The sequence below is a fragment of the Daldinia childiae genome (genome assembly GCF_008694065.1).
Source record: "Daldinia childiae strain JS-1345 chromosome Unknown Scaffold5, whole genome shotgun sequence".
Lineage (NCBI taxonomy): Eukaryota > Fungi > Ascomycota > Sordariomycetes > Xylariales > Hypoxylaceae > Daldinia > Daldinia childiae.
This window is the reverse complement of record NW_022984646.1, coordinates 945,908-969,209: the sequence shown is the minus strand read 5'-3', so window position 1 is coordinate 969,209 and position 23,302 is coordinate 945,908. Positions and strand designations below refer to the sequence as shown.

The window sequence follows — 23,302 nt, the reverse complement described above, 5'->3', positions numbered from 1 at the left end:
ACACCTACGTAACATGTCGTCGATTATATTCATGCACTCGAGCCCCTATTCCTTTATGCCTCGTGCGCAAGGGCCACCCCTTGCTTTTCTATACACCAGAGTCTTTACCAATACCTAGCCAGCCACACACGCCTACCTGTCTAGGCTACCTCTTCGTAGTGGCGGCCAATACTTTAGGTGAAAAGCTTTTTACGTAGCAAAGTTTTTCCCCTCCTATATCAGCCTATCCTATGTACATGGTCGCATCATCGACATATAGAAACTAAATATAACTAGAAGTTAAAGACTCACATAGCACAATGCTAGAGAAACCAAGAAAAAGTAAAATATGGAGTCTGTGGAAAACTCGAAGTGGGAGACAATGTCGTCAAGCGCTGCGGGAGATGCAAAGCTAGCTTCTACTGCAGTAAGCTACCCGGTTTAGTTCAATATCTGCAGCCAAGCCCATCGAACCATAACTTCCAGGTACAAGTTGTCAGCAAAAAGACTGGCCGTCGCACAAAGACGAATGTCGTGCCAGGGCCAACATGGCGGCAGGTAAGCCGTGGTACGACCGGTACCGAAAATGCGAGGACGGCAGCTCGCACTTCGGCAAGCTGGAACTCATCACCTGGGGTGGTGTTTGCTCGGTTACCGGCGATGAAATGGGCTGGGGCAATTGTGTCGCGTCCAAATCGGCGGAGCTGAAACGTAGATACGAGGAAGACTTCAAGTCGGATGACATCTGCATGCATCAGTACTGGCCGCAAGGCTTTCGATGGACGTGTTGTGGCATACTTAGCGATATGAATTTCGGGGTACGTATTTGATATTTACAACTACATATGGCCTGACTTAATAACGTGTTAGTGCGATCATCACGGCACCGGTCCTAAGCCGTGCTCGTGTGACTTCTGCCTCAGCGGAAAGTCGCTACCGGATAATATCTTTAAAGATACGATATCACGCTGTGGGCTACAGCTTTCTCGTGGGCCGGATCCGCGGTTGTATGATGACATGAAAGCTTCGACTGCGGCATCGATGCGCCCTCTATTTGGCTTACCATCATATCATATCTGAGATATTTAACTAGATGTGCCTTAGGTGATATTGATATTTTTAGATGCTGTATCACATGAAGGGAATATCTTATAATCTACCTACCTAGGTATTCACGTAGTTGAATATTTGTAGAATCTCTAGGTACTGAAGCCAGGGCACAATAGGGGGCCGACAGGGGAACCATCTTCCCTCTCTCACGTAGTGCTCACGAGACATTACCATTCGCACCCCCTATGGCAGCACTTAATACAGACACGAACTTATTAGGCCGTAGCCGTGACCGGCATACTTCCATCAGCTCCGTACCATCCTCCGTTCCTTGAGCAGGATGTTTTGCTTGCCTTATTTGTCGATGTCTTGTATGAAGTTTTTCTACAAAATCCGTTAGCCATGCTATAATACTCATACGGAAGTGTACTTGGTGAATTAGTTATTGCATAGAGAATATTACGTACCCGACCCAAATAGTTGCCTCGACGTGCGTAGTAGTGTAGTCGATATCCGTTTGTGTGACCGTCGCGAAAGGCTTCGTGATAGTGACAGTACGCGGAGGCCTAGAATCGTCGCACTTCGTTGTCGGGGCGGGTGTTCTTCAGTATTGTTAGTAATTGACTTTATGCTTAAGTTGTATTAATAGTAAGTGTTAAACCCAGGCTTACATAGTAGCGATAATCGTTTGGTAAACTAATAGTGGTATGTTAGCCTCCTTAGTTTCAAATAGGGGTATTTATCTGAGCTTACCATCCTCTGTTGTCGTCGACGCTGGAACCGTAGTGACGCTTGTGCTTGTAACGGTGTAAGTAGTCTCTGTGACCGTCACAGTCGTAGCGGCTACAGAAGCAGCAGCAGCAACCGCGTTCACCTTACCGGTCTTCACAGCGGTATCAGGTACTATGGTTATGCCGACACTTGGGAGACAGGCAAGCCCGATACATATCGTAGGGGCAGGATCTGGTATGGTAAATGATGGAGGTGTCAAATAATGGCAGGAAGCTGTCTTTGTTATCGTGGTTGTCGAGTAGCTTGTAACCTTCTTGTCTGTGGTAGTTCGAGTAATTAAATATGTGCTGGTGATTGTTGGTGCTGTTGGCGTAATAGTTAATGTTTGCGTGGTGCCGTCGCAAGGCGTCGTCACCGTCGCAGGTGGCAGAGTCGAGGTCAGCGTTTGGGCAATAGTTTTGTATATTGCTATTATCATATTAGATTATATTTCTTAATCAACTGGGCATGGTTTCAGTACTTGTTGCGTTAGGTGTGCTAGTAACACCAACTATAACAGTAGGCGTGGCCTATAGTGAGGTCAGTATTGGTAAAAACTGACAGTGGCATTTGACGGGTTATATTCTTACAGTGATAGTAATCACATCAGGGGTGCCGACTGTAAGGGCAATAGTCCTTTGAACACCAATTGCACTTCCAGATATGATTATCTTGTATAACCCAGAAGTCATGGAAGAGTATTTAATTTCACTAAAGGATAATAAGTAACTCGTTAACGCCAAGTCAAAGCTGGTTATATCTTACCATGTCGATGTTACCTGCGTCCCGGCAGGTGTCGTACTTATTGAGGAGCAGGGGTGTTGACCACCGCTAGGATCTATGAGAATTGGCTTTACAGACTCTTGGTCGCACCCTGAATATCGTCAGCTTATGTTTATTCCAAGTTCATGTATACAAGAATACTACTATACCCTGGAATATAGTGGTGAATGTGAAATTGTCGTTTGAAGATGCATCGATGTCGTATGAACCACCGTTCACGTAATCTACACCGTAACTAGCACACGCAGCAAGAGCTCTCAAGGTGAAGAGACTTAGGATGAGCCATAAGCTCAAGATCTGAGAAGTCATTTTGGAACCAAATACCAAGCGCTATCGGCTTAGAACTGCTCTAGATTACGAGGAGTTCGCTTTAGGTAAAGTCGCTGGTACCTAAGCTATCCTTTTGTAGTTATAGCAGATATAACAAGAACCTCTAGAATTGGCTTCATAAGTATCCAAGGTGTAGTATTAAATGATCTCGTGGTTTCTAATAATAGTGAGTGTGAAGCCCGAAGAGCTGTAAGCTTTATTGGAACGGATTTCAACACGTCAGTAACTGGCTAGACCGAGGACCATATACTAGGTTCCAGTAGGCGCGTTTGGTAACGAACCATTAAAGGTGCCGCGAAGCTATATAGGCCCAATTCAGCCTGTAGATGCACGTTTCTAGACCACAGGAAACAGGCCGGCCCAGGCGAAGATTCAACCTAGCATAGAAAATTAATTGGTAGATAAAAAGGTAAAGCGTCAGCTGCAAACGCAATTACTGGTAAGATTTAGTATCGTCACCTTGCATTCATGGCTAGGTGGCTCCATTGTCTAGTTTTAGCAACAATGATATTTGAATTCTAGATGCTGCCTTGTACAGTCCGTTATGTCTCCTTTCGGTACGCGCCATGAAACCCCGTCGAGTTCGTAAGTAGGCCACATGCGCACATTACTTGCCTAATGGATTGGTAACTTTCTAGAACAATTAGTGGTACGTCAGAGAGAATCTTATTCCCTCTTTATCAATTTATTCATCATTTGATCAACATCTTTCCTAGGCGTTGTTAAGGAGTGCTGCGCAGCTATGTATTTTGCCAGAAACCCCTGGATATGGTTGGTCCCACGAAGGTAGGCTAAAGCTAACTCCAAATACCATGTTGGAGGTAACGAGGCGCATATAGACATATTTATTGAAAAAGAGAACGGAGATTTATGTTACGTTGCATTCAACCTCGTATACATATTTCCTAGCCACGAAGCTACCAATGAGAAACGGTTTGTTTTTATATCGCATACGGGTATCAGGTGTGTCACATGGATTTTGATAGATACCAACAAGGGGTAATGTACCTTGAAGCCCAGTGTTCAGTAGTATCGGATTAACTTTCCGCCTCACAATTAATTGCTAACCTATTAAATACCGGTATTCGTCTATATTTGTAGGAATACAGGAGCTGGATCATATGGGGAATATTCAGACAGTGTATACTCGAGACACAAGAATGTTACCGCACAGTGCCATACTTTCGACCGAGACTCACACGATGGTTACGTTCACTTCTTGCTACCATGTTATAGATACCTAGGTAATCATAAGAAGCAATAATAAGAATATTGGAAAAATGGAAACAGGTAGTCGGTTGGAAATGACTACCCCTTTTTCATTATATTCATGTTGCGCCTCGTTATCCAATTGACTTAACCTCATCCCTTGCCCACCCGAGTATAAATGAATGATCCAATACCTAAACGCCCTATTAATGCATTTTATACCGGCACAGCCTAGGTAATTAATTAAGTTCGCCATAGCACCCCCTTACACGTATTCACGAGTATTCTGCTGCGGTCCAAGATCTGCCTTCATGCCCTGAGCATGATATGGTGTATACGTGCTCATGCCTGGTATACTCACATTCTGCCCCATAGGCTGTTGTGGATTTGCAGCGCCGTTACCTTGCCCTGCCTGACCGTTCTGTTGGTTCCACGGCTCCATATTGTAACCAGTTGGTTCGTTCTTAGACTTATTCCACCTCTTTTGGATGAACTTCTTCGTAACGAGGATGAGGATCATGGCCGGGAAGAGGAAAAGAACGAGACCTGCGAGGACGTAGTTGTATTGCGATGCCTGAGCGAGCGGGAAGCCACTGTGTTTAAATGTTAACAAATCCCATCTGGGCTGCATAGGGCGGGAAGGGAACTTACAGGAATGCGTTAACGACACCCATAACGATTATCACGCGACCCATCCATACATGAATAGGGGCCATCTTGGTCGTCTGCTGTGTCTTCTTGAAATTGCGGTGGTGCAAGAAGCCTAGAGCAAACTGGGCGAAAATGAAAATGAAGATGAGAATGCCGATAACCTGGTGAGCAGTGTTGACCTTCTTAGACTACTAGTATGTTAGTATCTTTGAACGCTCACAAAAAATGGACCACATACCCTATTGTAGTACTTGCTGATCGAGAAACCAAGACTCGAGCCGACAATGGTGAGAATGAAAGCGAAGCCCTGGTTGATCCCGTGCCAACGGACCCAGTTTCCTAAGCGTAAAACGAAAATACCGAAGGGATATAAACCAACGAACACGAAAACCATGATGATCGCATGCATCAACGCCGCGACATCCTTTTTACCTTCCTTCGATAACCCCTGAGTCGTAGCGACTAGTGTGCTGTTCTCCGACCTGTCGATTATCGGAACGCCTGCTGGTCCTGTGGCGTGGGCCATGTCTAATGTGAATGTACCGTAGTTATAGTGCATCCTCAGCGGCGCATCAAACGAATCAGACTTGAGAGTGCCACTGTCTCCTGTGGCGTATATCTCTGCGACTTGCTCGCAAAATCAATCTTCCCATTCCCATCCGACCAAGACCGGCAGTTTTCACAACGCCCATTGAAGATGAACGTCCCATTGTTGAGCCCAGTACCATCTAACGCTTCAACCTTAATATCAGGGGTGTATACGGGTTCCGAGTGACCAGAAGCGATTCGCGGTGACAATGTGACGTTCTGCCCCGATTCCGATGGGTATGCTAGCAGAATCAGTGAGCCAGCCATGCGATCTGATCCAAGTCCAATGGCTCCCCAACTGGTTCCCTCTGGAAACATTAACGAGAAGTATAGATCGGTGGTAGAATCGCTAGGGACATTGAGTGCGAATGCGAGGTCCCGCGGAGGTGAGATAAAGACTGAGCCAGCGGGAGTATTTGATGAAGTGCTATTAGCATCCTGTGCTTGTGAAGAGGTAATGAAGAAAGATAAAGCTATATTATGTTAGTGACTGATACAATAAGGCTAGGGTAAGTAATTGAGAGGAGATATACATGCAGAGGCAACTAAGCTCAGCCGGCTGAGTGTACTAGAGGACTTCATTTTACCGTCTATATGAAGATATTATCGGGGTATCAATTGGTGTTAAGATCGAAGTTAAAGGTACTTTAGAAGACCAAGGATTAAATATAAAAATCGTAACCTTTTCACAAAGACAGAAATATGAACAAAAGGAAACACTGATGTTAGTAGAGATGATGTAGTAATTAGTTCTTAACTTTCCTCCTCGCAGCGGCAATAGCCCTTTTAAATATGTAAGTATACTTGTCCGGCATACCGGCATACCGGCATAGTGTTTGCGGCTCCAGATCCGACAATATCGTGATATGCGTCTCTATTGGATCCAAGGTAGTATACCGGCGGCAAGCTACGGACCCTAGAGTTTCGTTCTGTTTTTAGAGCGCTGATTGGTTAACTTTTTAAATTCCTTGTAATGCGGAGACATTGATTGGCTACGATGATTTTACAACCTCTGCCAAGCGCCCTGAATGCCGCCCGCGCTTGTTGAAGAGAATGATATTTATAGCTGTCCTATGATTGGTCAACTTGATGGACTTACACGCTGAACAATTTGAATTCTTCTATTCGTTAACATACCATCGCATTAAAAATGTATGCATTAAGTAATGTATCCATCGAATACGGATGTCCCTTCAAAAGTTTTTACCATAGGGAACCCCTGTCAAGATTGTTGCCAGCTGTTTGATCCTTGGCCAGCAACTGTTGGGTAATGCCCGAGTTTACGAGGGGTTTTATGTATTGTGTCGAACTTTTTCCATGGTCCGTGTCCCGATTTTTACGTAATTTGATTGGGTGCATGATCAGTATATGTGGAGTGTATCTTGGCATTTTGGTCGAAAATCAATTCCAAGAGCTAGAATGCCTCTGATTGGGTGCACCACGTGAATTGCGATAAGATAACGTAGTACCACGTGACCACATACAGAGCCACATGACCTAGCGATCAAAAAAGCTTGCCGGGGGGGGGGGGGGGGGGGGGGGGGGGAGAGGTCTTCCTATGGTAAAGACTTTTTTGAAAGGGACGTCTGTAGTTATTCTCGATCTTACCTAATACCAGGTTGTTTCTTTCCACAACATACTATTAATTTAGACATGGCCGTTAAGCTGTCCTGACAACATAATACCCCAAGCCTCCAAGACTGAACCAGTACCTGTAATATAAAGTACTTCATGAAGTGAATGCTTGATTATTAAAAGTCAAGATTTAAAAGGACTTAGGAATAGGCGTAAAAGTATAAAGGGATATCGAGTTGATTCGACATCGATGCTTTGCACTACATTCTTTATAACTTAGATTATCAATTTCCAACACCGTCAAATCAAACCATACCTAAATCGCTAACCAAAATACTCCGACTAATATATCATTACATCTCTCAGAGAATGTGCTCTCAAGTATATACATGGAAATAAACGGAGACCATAACGTCGTCTGCGTTGATCCCAGACATAAATGATCTGCCAACTAATTGGGTATCATCTTAACATGCAAGGAACTAGGAATAGGAAAATAAAGGGTCATCATCATCGTTATGATAAAGTATCGCCTCATGGAACCTCACATCTTAAGAGATCTATAACCCGTTGAGGAGGTCCTGGGCTTTTATTGTGTCTCCTAAACTAACAAAATCAAGCTACGGCGATATGTTAGCAATTCACTGTGAAGCACGTTGATTACCTAGGTTTGCCTAGATGTTAGGGTACTCACCAAGACTACGTTAGGTACGCGACCATAGCTACTCTTGCAAGTGTCTTCTGCTCGGTAATAGACTCTACCGAGTTCGTATTGTGCGCCTGAATCAAATCCGGGATTAAGACATCGGGGAAGAGTTCAACATTCCGGTTATGGTTGGCGAGGAACATCCGACCGTCAGCTGAAACGCCCGAGGGCCTATCGACGCCGCATCCACTAAGTATATCCTCTGTTGGGTCAAACGGAGTCTCGAAGTAGTAGGCGAACTCGTCCAGAATGTACGGGACCTTGGAAGTATCCATGTTGTAATCTATTTATTGTTAGCTTACCCAATCGAAGAACTCGAGGTATAGGTAACTCATACCCATGAATACTACGACTCTCTTGCCGCTTGAGATCATATCTCCCAGAGTCGGCCAGTCATCTAAACCGAACGTCTTATCCGGTGTAAAGACGTAACTGTCCAGCCCAGTTGACTTGAATACATCGCCATACTTGTTGATGTCAATCGCATCGGGGTTTGTTAGAAGCAGCGTTACAACTTCGTTTGGATGAGCATCGATCCAAGTTTTAATAGGGCCCAGATAGTCTTGTAATGAGCCAGCATCCTCTAATAAGCTATATCTCAAATAATTACTATTGAGTCCGTGTGATGAAGTAATAGAGTTAAGATATAACTTACCATGAGGTATGGCACATCTGGGGCGACCCGTCTTTTTCTTGGGTTTGCGCCTGAAGGAATCGCACACCTTGGTCTAGTTGTTCCGTCGGGTCGGTTAACTGATTATCTGCTGGGCCAACCCCAACGAAAGGCGAGTTATGGGCCCCCACGAAGGTGACCTTGCTATACTGTCGATCGCAGAGCTCAGCATGCCCATTACAGTCTGCTGCGAGAGACCCCGCCGCGAGGGCAAGGGCTGATAAAAGGATATTATTGCGCATTTCTGTGATAGTCTCTGTAGGTAAAAGTGATTTAAGGAAGAACTGAATTTGTATAGTGATCAACACTAAGTATATATAGAATCGAAGAATGAATGAAGATCTCGACTAGATCTGGATCTATCGCGACACCATAATATTGTTGCAGGGCGCCTTTGTATTTAAATAGGGGATATTTATGGTCGGGCGCATGAAAGCATTGAGAGGGGAACAAACAAAACACCAATGGGAATTGTCGAGAATGACCAGGGGTCGCGAGACTCTTTCATCAGGAACAAAACATTATAAAGACTCCTTTCTAGCGTGTGCCTGTGACATGTGGGCGGCCATCCCGAATAGAGACTGAGACCTTCTACATTTGCATCTAGAATGTCTTAAGGGGTCCTGTACGGATTCGGGCCTTGTGAGCTTGTTACCAAGTTTTACAAGACAGCTGGGTCAAATAGGAGATCGCGCGAGGCCCACGATAGACAAGGGTCCCCGCGCCCGCATCACCAAACGTACCCTTGATGCTACGCCACCCAGCTAGCTAACTAGAGATCTCTGAGTTGTTTGCAAGAGATCTCGCTTTCCTATTCGGGCAGGACAAATACAAAAATATCATGACTTTATATCTTTCAATATTATCACTCACATAATTCCCACTAATGAGGCACGATACATGAAGGAGAATAGTATATTTATCCCGTTAGTATCAGAAATGAAATGTTATTTGATTTTCGCCCCACCGCCATCAACGCCTCATGCCTAGGTTAAGATGTTTATCATCGACGCGACACTGATCATCCTCACCCAGCGCCCGTAGCTCTTATGAATGACCATTTAAACGCTCAAGTGCCGAAGAGTAAACGTGTACCTTGCAGACTCACCAACCAGTTAGAATTGTTAAGGGAAGCTCTGACAGTCTGGGCACTGTCGAATGTCTTTATTAGTTGGAGCGGGGCCCACACGCCTGAGACCCCTTTCCAAGCTTGGTCATTCCTCCGTCTATTATTGGTAGACACAGCCATGGCTTCTACAAGGGTTAGTGAAACTTGTGGCTCGTCAAGTACCGAAGTCTAATCTATCTTCAACAGACAGTTTTGATTGTGCAACTAACTTCAACATGGCAATTAGGTAAGTAAAATTATATTATTAGACCTAAAACTCGTCGGACTCAAGGTCCAATATTAGTTAGTGGGACTATACCATTGAAAGACTAATCCTGCCGAAAAAAATAACCTCTTGTCTTATTGCGAATAACCAGTACCTAACGTAGTTACACCAAACGTGCAACAACGAAGAGAGCTAAGTTATCAACTCTTTGATGCTCAATAGGACTACTGAAATTAAGGGTTCTATAAATAATATAATAAAGAGTGTAACAGGTAGTTATCTAATTGTTAGTATACCAAGCCCAAGCTTTTTTTCCTTTTTTCCCCCTTAGCAATTGTTAATCGAACTAGTAAGCTTACGATACCGTAAAATGTCTAATAGTTATAGCATCACCAGTATAGTTAGGTACCTACACATACTATCGCCACATATATTCTTATTACACAACCTAGTTTTTCATTTCCTTAGAAGTTAAATATCATTATATTCTAATAACAACTACATCAACCGGAATTATTGTACGTACTATCTAATACGGCGTAGTCTTACGAATAAGTCAAGTTGTATCCGTAACTCCACTGCATAGTGCTGATGATATTATGGCATCGTGAAAAGAAGAATCCAAGCTAAGTTGAAACTATCTAAGGATACTTAAGTTCGCAACTACTGATTGTTTCAACTACTCCATTTATCCATTCCTCTCGCCAGTAGTGTTTGACCAACCAGGTACCATTCGCCCGATTCAATAGATTTTCAAACTATACAGCGGAGAGAATCACCGGCCATTATGTATATTCAAAAAATGATTGCGTCATCTACTGTTGAACGTCATGGGATATGTGGGATCGAGCTCCAACCGGGAATTAATTTCTATAGCAGAAATCAACAATTCGGTATCACGTAGTCGTTTCTTCAATAGCGAATCATGAGAAATACCTACCCATTACGAGCTTCAATTCACCAGATGGAGGAACTTAGAAGCATGTGGATAATTGACTCGTTGCCAAGTCGTAAGTAAATTATTGACGACATTCAAGATGAAGATATTCCGGATTAGAGGATGACTATGACGCAAAGGCCCACGAGAAAAAGGAATTCGGTTCTCGGACAAGGGGATTTACGAAAATGCCATTCCTTGATAGCTTGAGGATCGACACACCCGCATGCAGCATCCTGAAATAAGTCACAAGGTTGACGTCTTTTATGTACCACAATATGGATCCGATCCGAATATATCAGGTCCGGGGGCGAGCGGTGGAGACCGTGCAGCAGCAAGATGTCTCCTGATTGGGATCGGGGCAAGTTTTCCGGTGGCCTCGCTGCCCACGCGAGTTGTAAACTACGTGGTTCGCACGTGGTCGCTGGTTGTAAAGAACTGGGTATAAGATTGTCGGGAAAAGCTAGAGCAGGTGCAAACTTTATATTGCGAGGAACTTTTGTGATTTCAGGGTATTTAAATGGGTTCCCATGTGATATATTAGGCGAGATCTCGGAATTGCCTCGAACGCGAGTCAATGAGTAGCCGTTTAGTCTGTATATTTGTCGGTTCTATCGTTGACCTCGAGAGATGTTACTGGGATTACCTATCCCGCTAGACCGGATGGCTACCTAAAAAGCCTGGAGATAAGCGATTTTATTACTTTTCAGATATGTTAACAAAAATTACAGGTAGAAAGGCAATACTAGTACAAGCATAACCCTGGGCTTCCATATCCAGAGAACAATCCCTGAATTCCCTGAATTCTGAGAGGAATATCGTAGTTCCTTTCCCGCCACTAAATGAGTCGCCTTACTGCGAACTTTGCGGTATGTCCGTAAATATTTCCGTTGAACGACCTAACTTAGACTAGGTACCTAGTTAACAAGCACTTCCTTATCAAGTACCACTTAGATACCATCACAAAAGACACCACCAACTATATCTTCGATAAGCTACTAAGAGGCGTGTATCCAGTTCAGATATCTAGGTACCTATCTACTAGAGACATCGGTAAGATCCGAGGTCTATCTCGTTATGTAATACATTGTTTAGTTTCCTAAGCTTTTCGTCTAAATATTGTAAGTATCTAGATAATACCAATAGTGCGAATCCACTTGGAGACTACAATGGCTGAAGCAATAAGGCTACGCCCGCGGCATATCCTAGATAGTAGCTTGTGTAATGGTTAGTAATTGGCGCCTTATTTTTTCGAACCTTGCGCAGGCACAGGCTAACTTACGCATATTGTCCGGTATTCACCACGAATAAGTTCCTCAAAGCAGATAGCTCCCGTGGGAGGGTAAGAATCTGCGTATCCGGACCTAAGTAGTGGTTGCATTATCCGGTATGATTTCCGAATTTAAACCAATACAATCCGGAAGTCGGTCCCGTCTTAGCCCATAAGAAGAGCCGCGCCGGCTTGAGATAGTCGAACTTTATTTATGTTCCCTAGGGGAAAATTGCGTTGGTATGGGAAATAGGTATACGTCCTGGGATTTATTAGTAGCGGAAAAATTGCCCATGATTGCTAGGTTATGAATACTAACTAAATGGGCACAAGCCTATTGTTTTAGCCGTAGGTAGTTATATGCAATAGCTAGTAGATTATTATGGAGCTCTTAGCCGTGAATTCTCTTCGTGGTTGTAGAAGAAAAGTCGTATAGAGAATATTTATGCGCCTTTAACATGTCAAAGTACAAGTAGATTGGTTATTTAGCGCATAACTAGTTATAGTATATAACTGTATAGTTTTTCTTTTTAATAAACATGCTTTATTTCATCGCATCCTTTACCGATTTGTTTGATATAATAATATTATTAAAGCCCTAATAGAAAATAGTTATAGAGTACCTAAGATAAGATAGTCACAACCTATATTGCGGCTGAATGCATAGTATAATAGATAGCATCACTACTTGTTACTAGTTGCAAATCGGTAGCGGGATGCTCGCATCCCGGAAGCTAGCTCGAAGAATGATCTGCCCTAGTTCCTTAAGGATAGAAATGTGGGTATAGATATAAGCTCGCACTCTACCATGCTAGGTTAAGGTCTATAGTATACTTGGCTAACCTAGGTATATCTTCATTAGCCGGTCATCCGCAGCTGGGAATTATGCCGCTTCTGGTTCGGATTCATGCATAATTTCGCTTCTCGATGATCTCCCGATTTCTAGATCTAGGATATGAAGGGAGAGGTAAGATACGTGGGGTTGTGAGATTGGCGATTTTCCGGGGTAAAACATGGGTTAAAAAGCTTGGGAAGGCCATACGTAGCTATGTTAACTCCAAATTCTTTCAAGGTGCGTCTGGACCTAAAGCCTTGCAACTTACGCGTAAGTATGTTGGGATCTGTATGTATGCTTCTCTGTAGGTAGAGTTCAACTAAAGCATTCGAGTTCCTAGTCCACGTGTTACTTAGCCAAAAATGATGCGAAATGATCTCATGACTTTTTCACATTGGACAAGTTGGGACAAGTAGGGATCATTACGAAATCATCTGGAAAAGGCTATTTCCTACATGATCGGAAATTTATAATCTACGTGACCGCAGTATTCCGCCATACACGCCAGATATCTTAAAATGTGCGAAGATATGCCACTAATAACGTAGTAACCTCCCCTTACCAAATTTTATATGCTGCACGCACCCTAAGTTAGCCGTGAATGCAATTAACAATTGTGTATTATTCTGGGGATAATCCAGGTATCATGCATAGTATGCCACTGTTTAGCCGTTGAGGCTATCATGTGTGGATGGGACACGTACGCTTTCGATATTTTGGTGGTTTAGGGCCGATTAACTCTGTCTTTACAATACTATGGTATTAGCACTAACCAGGTAGATATCTTCAAGTTATGAGAGCGTGATATTCTATTATCCACCCGACCTGGTGCAAGATTAGAAGCGGGAGAGCTACATTAGGATGTAGATGCGAAGCTAGAACTTAGCTGGTGATCATTTTGTTTGGGCATTTGGGTAGCTTCTACACTAAGCAGCACTTATACAAGGCTGACTTAATTAGGCTGACCTAATGAGCATTTTAACCAGCTAAGTGAGGTTATGGCCAGTAGCTAAAATCCACGAAGTGAAAGGTTAAGCATTTGAAGTAGCAAGATTCCCAACAGAGTATGCTTTGGTCTGGATCAGAGAGCTAAGGTAGCATTATAGATCCTTGGCTGTCTAGTTTATTTAGCTACCATACAGTTATCACCAATCGTAACTAAGCATTGTTTTACGATCGCTTACTTGTGTTTGCTAAATCTATCTGCTAGTATTCGGGTATCAATGGAATATACCGTAGTTGTGACCACGCCTGAATTTAGTTTATGATACGAGCCCCATGATGCGCTTGGGGAACGCAAAGTCGTCAGCAAGAGATAATGAGGCTGAATCTCGATAACGATCGAATTCTAAGTATTGGGATAAAACACGTAGAACGTGATTAAATATTCCATCACCGTATTAGGTTCTTGGTTGAATGCTCGGTAGTGAATAATAGCATGCCCCCTATTCTATTGCTAAATATTTACCACTTGGTGTTGGTGTTGTCTTGATCATAAATATACCTTAGGGAGCTTACGAGACGATGTGGAGTTGCACTACCCCAGGTCCGCTGCTTTCTCCGTGTAGATCAAAGGGGACCTTGCATCAACTTAATTCAAACATAGGCATTTTGAATAAGCATCTACCTATTATGGGAAATGGCGTAAAGCTCATAGTGCAGGAGTCTTGCCTATCGTTTTTACGCTTGTTAGTTGGTTGTTATAATAAGTTTCGAACACAACTCGTAATAAGAACTGAGATAGTAATTATAGTGATCTTTAATTGTGTGTGCAGTATATATCTAATATCTACCTAGATAAGCTAGGTATTTAACATATTGCCTTATTAACTACCACCTAAAACACCAGAAACTTTCGAATTCTTTTCATGCGAATAATTTCTCATACCGTCGATGACTCAATTCATAAGTAGTCTATATCAAGACAACTTAATTTGAGTGTGTGGCAATACTGACTATGCCTGTGGACTGTGCATAACGTCTTGTGAAATTATGGTGTAGCGCCTACTTTTGTAGCTTCCGTGTATGTTCCTCGAACTCCTTTCTTGCATGGATGGCTCTAGTAGCACTGTATATTAATGCTCTGGCGATACCACCAGGCCAGTTCATGACCCGTAACCCTCTGTTGTAGGTATAGCGAAATTTCGTGTTAGCGGAAATGTCTTGTTGCTTGGTAACTGCGTCGTGCAGCGCCGGCTTGAAAAGCAAATCGACTCATTGCCGGTGTGGTATCATACGCTGACTCGACTCGGGTGTTAAAACTCTGCTGAGTCTTTATATGCCTCCTGAGTCGGTCTCATTAACCAGGCAATGAGGAATGGGTATAATAATAAGCTACCTACGCGTTCAAGTGTCCCAACTAGGTGGCCATAATCAAACAGCGCAGCAGTTTAGTCAACGAGAGTATGTGATAGTAACGTTTGGCCTTTACTTGATGGAGGCTGTGTTGGATATCCTTGTATTTTAAGGACGGAAATGGCCCTGCCGAACTCGCGTAGAAGTAGTCGGACGGACGTCTGGATGCGTCGGACCAAATATGACTTCTGAGCGCGACCGCTCCCTACCATATTAACCAGGTATCGGCAGTCCTCGATATATCATATCAGGAACGCATCATTTCGACATGAAGCCTTCATGATTAGAAATTGCATCTCCCAATTTGGGGTATATGTGGGTTGTGCCCGAGTGTAGCCTGATGGGATTGGTATTGCGGCATTGGGTACATACTCCACGGTTGAAAATGATAAGCTGGATTGACAGGCATTACGTTGATCTGGTTGCATCCAAATCCTATAATTATATTAATTAGAAACTCGGATATAAAATTTACTATATCAGAGTCGGAAACATACCAGGCTTCGAATCGTCAAAGGTACCCTCGCCATTGACACAAGATATTGTAGGAGAGCGTGCATTCGGGGGTATGCTAGACCGCTCATATACTGTGGTGGGAGCACCACTAGGAATATAATTACCTCCAAAATCGTCTGTACCAACGGAGGAGACAGGGCTAGAGGCTGTAGATGGGAGGGAACATGGCCCGGTTGCTGGCCAACCTTCTGTAGTATCGGGAATATTGTTATAAGATATGTTTTGCATCACGGGAAAGCTGGGTCCAGACTGTCCGAAGGAATGGGATCCAGGAGGGCTAGAACTGTTGAAAACTGTGAAACGTTTAGTTGCTAAATCGTACGCTGAAGATAATATGGGGTGCATACCGTGGTGGTATTGTTCGTTTGTGTTAGCAGTACGAATACCCATGCTTTCTTTAAGATGGTGAAGTTCATTTTCCAAGGTTTTATTTCTCCGGAGGAGAGTTTGAATAGTTTGATCTCGGTCTTGATGGCTGCGGAGCCCTTCTATCTCTCTCTCAAGGCTTTCAATATGTTCTTTCGTCCTAGCACGAATTGCTCTTTGAGCTTCTCTGTCGTTGGCACGCTTTCGAGCGAGCTGCGAAGGAGTAAGTGTAGATACACTCCTGGTCCCTATATGCATAAGGTCAACTTCGGCCAAGACTACTTAAAAAGACAGGGTCTACGCTACCTTTGCGCTTCCCGGCCTTATTGGCCTCTCCTGAGGGCTTCATACTGTTGGACATCTTTGGATTCAGTGTTGACTGCAGTATAACTCTTGTGTAAGATGATATGGCAAAAGACGTGCCTAAAATCTTCGGTGATTCCAAGAGTTTTAAGTATTAGACAATTTGTCTAGTCCTTTCGATCTACAAAACAGGAGATCAGATGAGAATCATGTTGACATAACCCGGAGCGTTATATAGGTAATAGACGGGGTGGCTAAGTATGTAACCGCCATATGGCAAGAACTAGAACTACGAATAATATATCTAGCCCATCATCCTTGAAAGGGCTTCCCCATGGGAGACTAGACCGTGAAGGATACCCCCTAGTACTGCTAGGAGGTAAATTCCAGACAAGTTACAGGAATCCAACAGATACCCAGGCAGCCAATATCCTTCCAGGTTATTTAACAAATTGCTACGTAGGTACGCAAGTAATTCTTCGAAAGATAGCCTAGAATATACTCTGACCATACTCGCTAGGTACGTAGCTATTCCATTGACGGACCCGAAGGTAAAGTTCCACCTCAAATTAGCCCAAGAAATCTCAACAGCCTCAATCCCAGTCTGCTAGACAGCTTCAATGCAAAGAAATTGAGGCGCTTGTCCTAGGACATATGGAAAAATTGCTCTAGGATGTATGGAAATATAGCGTCAACGGCAAGGTCAGGGTTTCCAAGTAGACTTTACGCTACGCCACTAGATGGAGGCCATTTTGAACCGGTCCATGGAAAACCCCTCGGAGCGAGTCCCCGGAATGCGCGAAGAGGGCGCATAGGTACTCCTATACCAAGGCAGTAGGTTAATGCTGGGAACCACGTCAAAATCTGTTATAGCTCTGGGGAAATGTAGGCTTCGGGTTGGTCCGATAAGTTGAGATCAATTGGGCGAGTTGATAATTGCACAGACCAACTTCTATGATGCCAACATTTTCCAGGTCTTATCTTTCCGAATTCGGCGACTTCAATTTGTATGGAAATTTAATATTCTATCAAAAGTTGTAAGGCCTTCTGATAATTCTTGAGCAGAAATGGAGACTTATTCGCCACATAGAAAAGGAAATCTGTATCATATTTATGACCTTCGGATTACTCCCAGCGGATTTGCAAGGATGTTAAGGCACATAGAGGTGAATGGTGATGCGTTTGATTGTTATATCCGTAATATTTGCGCCGACTCCAACCGTTGTTAAACGCTACTACAACTTCTCGGTAGCTATGGCAGTTGAAGAGAGTTCCTAGATCGTGAGTGTCATATACCACTAAGATCTCTAGCCGTATTCCGTAATATAGCCATCATTGAGTAGTCTATCACAACTACGACCCCCCGATGTTAACAGAGCCCCAAAGGAGCTATACATTGCTTGTGCCGAGCGTGTCAAATTAACGACGCGGGAAACGAATTTCGGTAGCTTGGTAAAAGTGAAACTAGCTCAAGGCGAATGCTCCTTCAAGGGAACCAAGATCCGGGGGATGGAGATCAATGTCAAAGCGATGCCGTAGCCCCCATACAGTGCCGGGATGCCATCTGAACTCTTTCTACGGGAATAACCCAAACGGCAGGCAAAACTTGAAATATATTAGTAGTTCAAAGCAGACACCTTTCCACCATTAACTACCTCCTAGGTAGGTACCCAGGTAGATGGCCAGTATCGTTTTACTAGACTAGTCCTTATAAGCACTATTTGCGATGCAGTTATGCCGCACAATTCCGCACTTGGACTCTACGTCCTACTTAGTCGTGAAAGTGTTGTGATAAAAGATCACATTGCTTCCGGTAGGTGAACGTCGGAAGAAACTGGCGAATCAGGTAATGGTACTTGGGATCGCGCCCGGTACCGGCCAGATGGGCAATGCTGTCATTACTTGCTCGTTCTCTTCGAACTATTCAATAGGTGGTGGTCGATTGGGGCTCAGTGAGCAGGGTATCATACAATTTCGGGGTTGACATCTTTTACTGCTGAGACCAATTCTTCCATACCTCCGACTTCTGTAGGCCCGGACATGCCAGAAGGGGGTAAAGCCCATCCAGGAAGAGGGCTAACGTAGCTCCACTCACCACCTGCATCCTCGTATCGAAGACTATGTAGCCATAGCGAGAGCTCTTGCAGTCCGGGGTCTGTGTATAATGGTGTATCGCAGATCTTACAGAGCTCACCAGACATCTTTTCTGCCTTTCTCTTGTAGTATTCGTCCACCATCTCGTCATGGTAAGCAACGGCGTCTGCAACTTCTTCTTTTCCCATCCGATTAAGGCGCGTAATAATATCCTCATCTGTATTTTCAAGGGCTTCAGGGTCATTATATCCGAGATTCATTCCCCAAACCCTTTGGTTAGCGTAGATAGGATCGTTTTGAATAGGATGTCCCAAATGCTGGAGATGAACGCGGATCTGATGAGTCCTGCCGGTAACTGGAAGGCATCGCACGATGGAATATCCCTCCTTACGTAGCCATGGCCTACCCTTATCTTCGGAAACGCCTTCTATTTCAGAAGGATCGTTATCTCCCTCCCCTCGCGGCTCGCGTGGGGGATAGTATGCTAACTTCTTAAAAACCGTGCGAGCCGTCTTCCCGTTTGCTCGCACTCGATTCAACCCAAGTTTTGGGGAAATTTGAAGTAAAGGCTGGTTGCAAACCACTTCCTCGTCAGGAAAGTTGCCGATAACCCTAGCAATATACTCTTTTCGTACACTTCTTTGTTTGATCTGTTCGCTTAGGCGATCGGCCGCCTTGGGGTTCTTTGCGACGAACATGATGCCGCTAGTTAACCTGTCGAGCCTGTTGCAAGTATATGCGATCCAGTCTGGACCCCTTTCGGCCTTCATAATTTCGATGACGGAGTTGAAATTATATCTTCCTGCGGGGTGTACCGGGATCCCGGAAGGTTTATTAATTACAATCATATCCTCATCCTCGTGAAGTATTCCTATATCATCTTCCGTGACTGGTGGCTCGTGCCGATGTATCGTATGTGACACAAGCTCCCCATTTTTGAGGATGTGATCTGGACTAGTCGATTTACCGTTGACGCATATTTGACCTGTTTCCATAGCGTTTTTATAGTATGGTAGAGGTCGGTCTCTAAACTCGCTTTCGAACACGTCTATAAGCTTTCTGCCTCTCCATCGCTGTTTACACCAGGTTTTATACGTGAAGTGATACGGAGCGACACGTCGCAAACCATTCTCGAAGTAATATGGCCGTGGCCAAATATCAGCGACGGAGTGGTTAGGTCAGAGGATATGCCGTTCTTTTTTTTCACAGCAGTTGTTGGCTCAGCAATGGTCAAAGCTTCGATATTCGGCATGATGATTGCTGCAGGGGTTGTTGTCGAGGAAGGCGACAATTCTGCAACAGGACTCATGATGGATGATATATGATGGATGGAAGAAATCCTGCCAACGTCGAATTATTTCGGTAAAAACAAGCTCGCACTTTACAGAACGGTAGAATTCATAAGTGCATCACATTTTCTCCAAAGTCTAATCTATTGAAGTTAATTGCGGGGTACCTGGTGATACTGTTATATTCCTGAAGTATGTAATATTCAGGTTCCAGACTTAAAGAACATTTGGGTATCTGGGGAAATTTTGTCGGTGAGCGTTGGCAGTATAGAACGGCCCGACTAAAATTCCCAGTGCTGTAGCGCCCGGACGGGAACGGATCATTGCTTAGGTACCTTGAAATGTACCTAAACTTACCGACGCAACATTTTAGCTTGAGCCGACCAGAAATTTACCAAATATTCATCTAGTATAAGTATTTATATAAACATGGCTCAAAGCAAGGAATTAAAAGGTAGAAGTAGAAAGGATTACCCTTTTATGCTTGAATATCGAACACGATGGTAAGCCTATCCTTAGGTACCTCCCAGAGACGATTTTCGGACCTAACACCTCTCTAGGAGCGATAACGACATGTACGATCATATGAACAATTCGGTCTATAACTTTCTGTTAGTCAATCTGATGAAACCAAGTAGAAATACCTCTAATACTAGATATCCACTAGCTTTGATTCTGTGATAAATTCTTACTTAATTGACCATTGTACTCTCCATCCACCAACCTCAGCACAGCACCCCTTAATGGCTCAAACGCATTGCAATTACTTCTCCCCTATATCATACCCCAAGGTCGCCGAACTCTGCCTTCGGGTAAATAAACTAGGGAAATCTAGTGTTGTCTATGAGATTGCACTATTCGAGAAGGGCGTTGAGCAAGTCAAAGCAGTGGGCGAATACGTTCAAGTCTTCGTAGACCGCTCAACACAACGACCAAATGCCAACGGTATGGATTCTAAACTACGACAGGGACTCGAGAAGCTACATGTAGGACCTAGTTCCAGCAAATTGTAAAAGGCTCCCCTATACGAAACCTTGGTACTCCAGCTTCCGACGCGCCCCATTCTGCTCCCCGCTTGACAGCATTTTCTCAATTAGTTCTAGATCTGCGAGTGCCTGTTCAGGAGTCTGGTTAGGGTTTGGTACTTCCGACACAATAGACTCAGCCCAGGCATGAACTTCTTCCTTGACCCCACTGGTCTTCTCGAACACTTTTTCCTCTGCGACGGCATTTTTCCCAACTCCTCGGATCGTAATTACCTTGGCTCCCTCAGCCTTGACAACACCTTGCTCGCAGGCGATGTGGTATTCGAACGCATCCATAGTTGTTCCCACAGATGTAATATACGAACCCACTACACCAGTCTTCGTTTTCAAGATCGCATTGATGGAGTCTACTGGAGGCAGATGGCTTGAAACCAAGGCGGTTTGGGCCATCAGGGTGTCAATGGCATTTTCTGGGCCTAGTAGTTTCCTAATGCCAGCTGTGAAATGCACACCTCCATCCAAAAGGAACCCGCCTTGATACTGCGGCGTTGTCCGCCACGGCGTGAGGTAGTACTTATTAGTTGCCTCCATCATAGAGTGCAGCCTCACCACAAAGCTTGTAACCTTGCCGAGCTTCTTGACCTCCTCAGCTCCGTAGGCCCAGCCTGGTTGAAATCGGAAATTTTCTGCTATAGCCAAGGACGCCTTGGTCTCGGCCGAAATTTCTTTCGAGTATGCGATCAACTTATTAGCAGTCTCAAGATCCTTGGCTATCGGCTTCTCCGCTAGGACATGCTTTCCGGCTGCCAGGGCTTTTTCAATATATGCGGGCTGATCCAAGATTGGAAGAGCAATTATAACTCCGGTTATGTCGTCGCGCTTAAGGAGGTCTTCATAAGACTTGCCATCTCCAGAATCCGATGAGTACAGATCTACCGAGGGAGTAGCATCACCAGGGACAAGCCATGAGGTTTCTTCTGCGCTCTTACGAGACCGGGACCAGATAGCCTTAATAGAAAGTAGGGGAGAGGCAAGAGCAGCGGGCTGATGATATGTTAGCTAATATCACTAAGGGGGGATAAGATATGTCTATCCAGGGGGTTAGCCCTCTGGGGGTTGGAGTTTTGTATGACGTCACAGGAACGTCTCCAAAATACTTACTATATGTTGCTCTTTGACAAAGATGCCTCCACCGACAATTGCTATTCCTAGAGGTGCCATGATTTAATCAGTTAAGAATAAAAAATCAACTATGTTCTATGGTATTCCAACCCGAATTCAAATAAGATGGAAAGCCTTAATTTATAACCTTATTAGCATGAGCTTGATTTGAAATATGAACTTCTTAGCTGATTCTCCGCTTTGCGGTCGGAATCACCATATTTGGCAAGTTTAACAGTTTAGCCCCTCTCTACCCGGAATAGAATCTCATTGGCCTATCTCTTGAGGCTCTTATGTTATAATACAACATCAACCACAGCTCATAACCTAACAACATCCCGGATCGATTATTCACAATGTAACCCTTCATATATTAAAGCCTAAAAGAGAATGACTTGATCGGAGATCGATACATGCAAACCATAAGTCTTACATGCATATCGTCGGTGTTTCCAAGAGCAAACGAACGAGCCGGAGGACATTGATCTATAAATTAACTCTAATCATTCTACGTACCTAACCTAAGCAGTCAATCATAACTGGGAAGAGTATACGACCTTGTTATTCCAAGCTGTCTGATAGACGATGATATCCCCACGGGGACTATCATACAAGACAACGAGTAATACAGATATCTACATAATAACAATTAAATACCGACGTCTTCTTCTTCACACCTCGAATAAATTGGAGAGATCAATGAAGATACAGGCCACATCTAATGCTACTAAGAAGCGAGGGGGGAAGTCAGAGCTTCTTACATATAATAGAAAAGGGCTAAGCAATAGATATGATTTAATCAGTTAATACGATGCATATAATATATATATAACTATTAACATCGGCGCTGTGATTAGTTTCGATATTATAAGCGTTGTGAATAATTTTAAGATCATGAAGACGTCGCGAATAGCTTCAATAGCTTCAATCGGAAAATCTCTATTAAATTAAGCTGCGCGGGGTAATCTTGCTAACTGGCTAGTAAAGAAACTCTGTAAAAACATTCTGTAAATAGCATTGCTCATCTAAAAATATCCTACTAAGCCCAGACTGTGCTTGTGATTGGCGGCAGGGGTTGCTGTCCCTATATCAGCCATGAAATTTATCTCCTATCGCGTGGACATACGGTCAGCCCCCGCATATGTATGTGTACCAAACCATAATTCAACGTCATCTTCCTACCAGTGAGTTTTCTCGACATGAGTTGACTCGACTGACGACTATTCCTGCTCCCAAGTAGCACCTAATACAGCATCTAACGTAGCACCTAGCATAGTATCTAATGCGGCTCCCACCGTATTGGGTTTGCGTAGCTTTCGACACATTCCTCAAGTCCATCCTAGGGCGAACATGGCCCAAGGGGGGATAATGATTAGGGAAACTGTTAGAACCGTAAGGTAGCAGTACTTTCTCCCTACCACTCCCGGGGTGCAACTCCAATAGAACTGAAAGCAGAGGTGGAGGATTTCCCACTCTTCTCCGCCGTCGTGGCTTCCTCCCGCCCGCCGCGATCTTGGATGATAGATCCAATAACTATTAGA

At 43.9% G+C, this 23,302-nt stretch overlaps 7 protein-coding genes across 7 annotated transcripts; 2 read left to right on the top strand and 5 right to left on the bottom strand.

The window, feature by feature from the left end:
- Positions 1-328: 328 nt before the first annotated feature.
- GL218_05409 (uncharacterized protein) lies at positions 329-1,059 on the top strand (the record flags this gene model as incomplete). Its single annotated transcript, XM_033582071.1, has 3 exons — positions 329-406; positions 480-797; positions 850-1,059. 3 exons carry the CDS (start codon positions 329-331, stop codon positions 1,057-1,059), a joined length of 606 nt encoding a protein of 201 aa, XP_033434349.1.
- Positions 1,060-4,387: 3,328 nt separating this feature from the next.
- On the bottom strand, positions 4,388-5,299 carry GL218_05408 (uncharacterized protein; the record flags this gene model as incomplete). The annotated part of the gene is made up of 3 exons (XM_033582070.1): positions 4,388-4,715; positions 4,774-4,961; positions 5,012-5,299. 3 exons carry the CDS (start codon positions 5,297-5,299, stop codon positions 4,388-4,390), a joined length of 804 nt encoding a protein of 267 aa, XP_033434895.1.
- Positions 5,300-7,496: 2,197 nt separating this feature from the next.
- GL218_05407 (uncharacterized protein) lies at positions 7,497-8,557 on the bottom strand (the record flags this gene model as incomplete). The annotated part of the gene is made up of 4 exons (XM_033582069.1): positions 7,497-7,542; positions 7,640-7,925; positions 7,980-8,233; positions 8,298-8,557. The coding sequence occupies 4 exons, from the start codon at positions 8,555-8,557 to the stop codon at positions 7,497-7,499; spliced, it is 846 nt and encodes a 281-aa protein (XP_033434790.1).
- A 6,963-nt stretch (positions 8,558-15,520) lies between these two features.
- GL218_05406 (putative bzip transcription factor protein) lies at positions 15,521-16,289 on the bottom strand (the record flags this gene model as incomplete). Its single annotated transcript, XM_033582068.1, has 2 exons — positions 15,521-16,176; positions 16,235-16,289. The coding sequence occupies 2 exons, from the start codon at positions 16,287-16,289 to the stop codon at positions 15,521-15,523; spliced, it is 711 nt and encodes a 236-aa protein (XP_033434896.1).
- A 1,906-nt stretch (positions 16,290-18,195) lies between these two features.
- Positions 18,196-19,023, bottom strand: GL218_05405 (uncharacterized protein; the record flags this gene model as incomplete). The annotated part of the gene is made up of 1 exon (XM_033582067.1): positions 18,196-19,023. One exon carries the CDS (start codon positions 19,021-19,023, stop codon positions 18,196-18,198), a length of 828 nt encoding a protein of 275 aa, XP_033434791.1.
- Positions 19,024-20,043: 1,020 nt separating this feature from the next.
- On the top strand, positions 20,044-20,627 carry GL218_05404 (uncharacterized protein; the record flags this gene model as incomplete). Its single annotated transcript, XM_033582066.1, has 3 exons — positions 20,044-20,117; positions 20,175-20,225; positions 20,282-20,627. 3 exons carry the CDS (start codon positions 20,044-20,046, stop codon positions 20,625-20,627), a joined length of 471 nt encoding a protein of 156 aa, XP_033434792.1.
- A 9-nt stretch (positions 20,628-20,636) lies between these two features.
- GL218_05403 (uncharacterized protein) lies at positions 20,637-21,821 on the bottom strand (the record flags this gene model as incomplete). Its single annotated transcript, XM_033582065.1, has 2 exons — positions 20,637-21,644; positions 21,762-21,821. The coding sequence occupies 2 exons, from the start codon at positions 21,819-21,821 to the stop codon at positions 20,637-20,639; spliced, it is 1,068 nt and encodes a 355-aa protein (XP_033434786.1).
- Between the last annotated feature and the right edge of the window lie 1,481 nt (positions 21,822-23,302).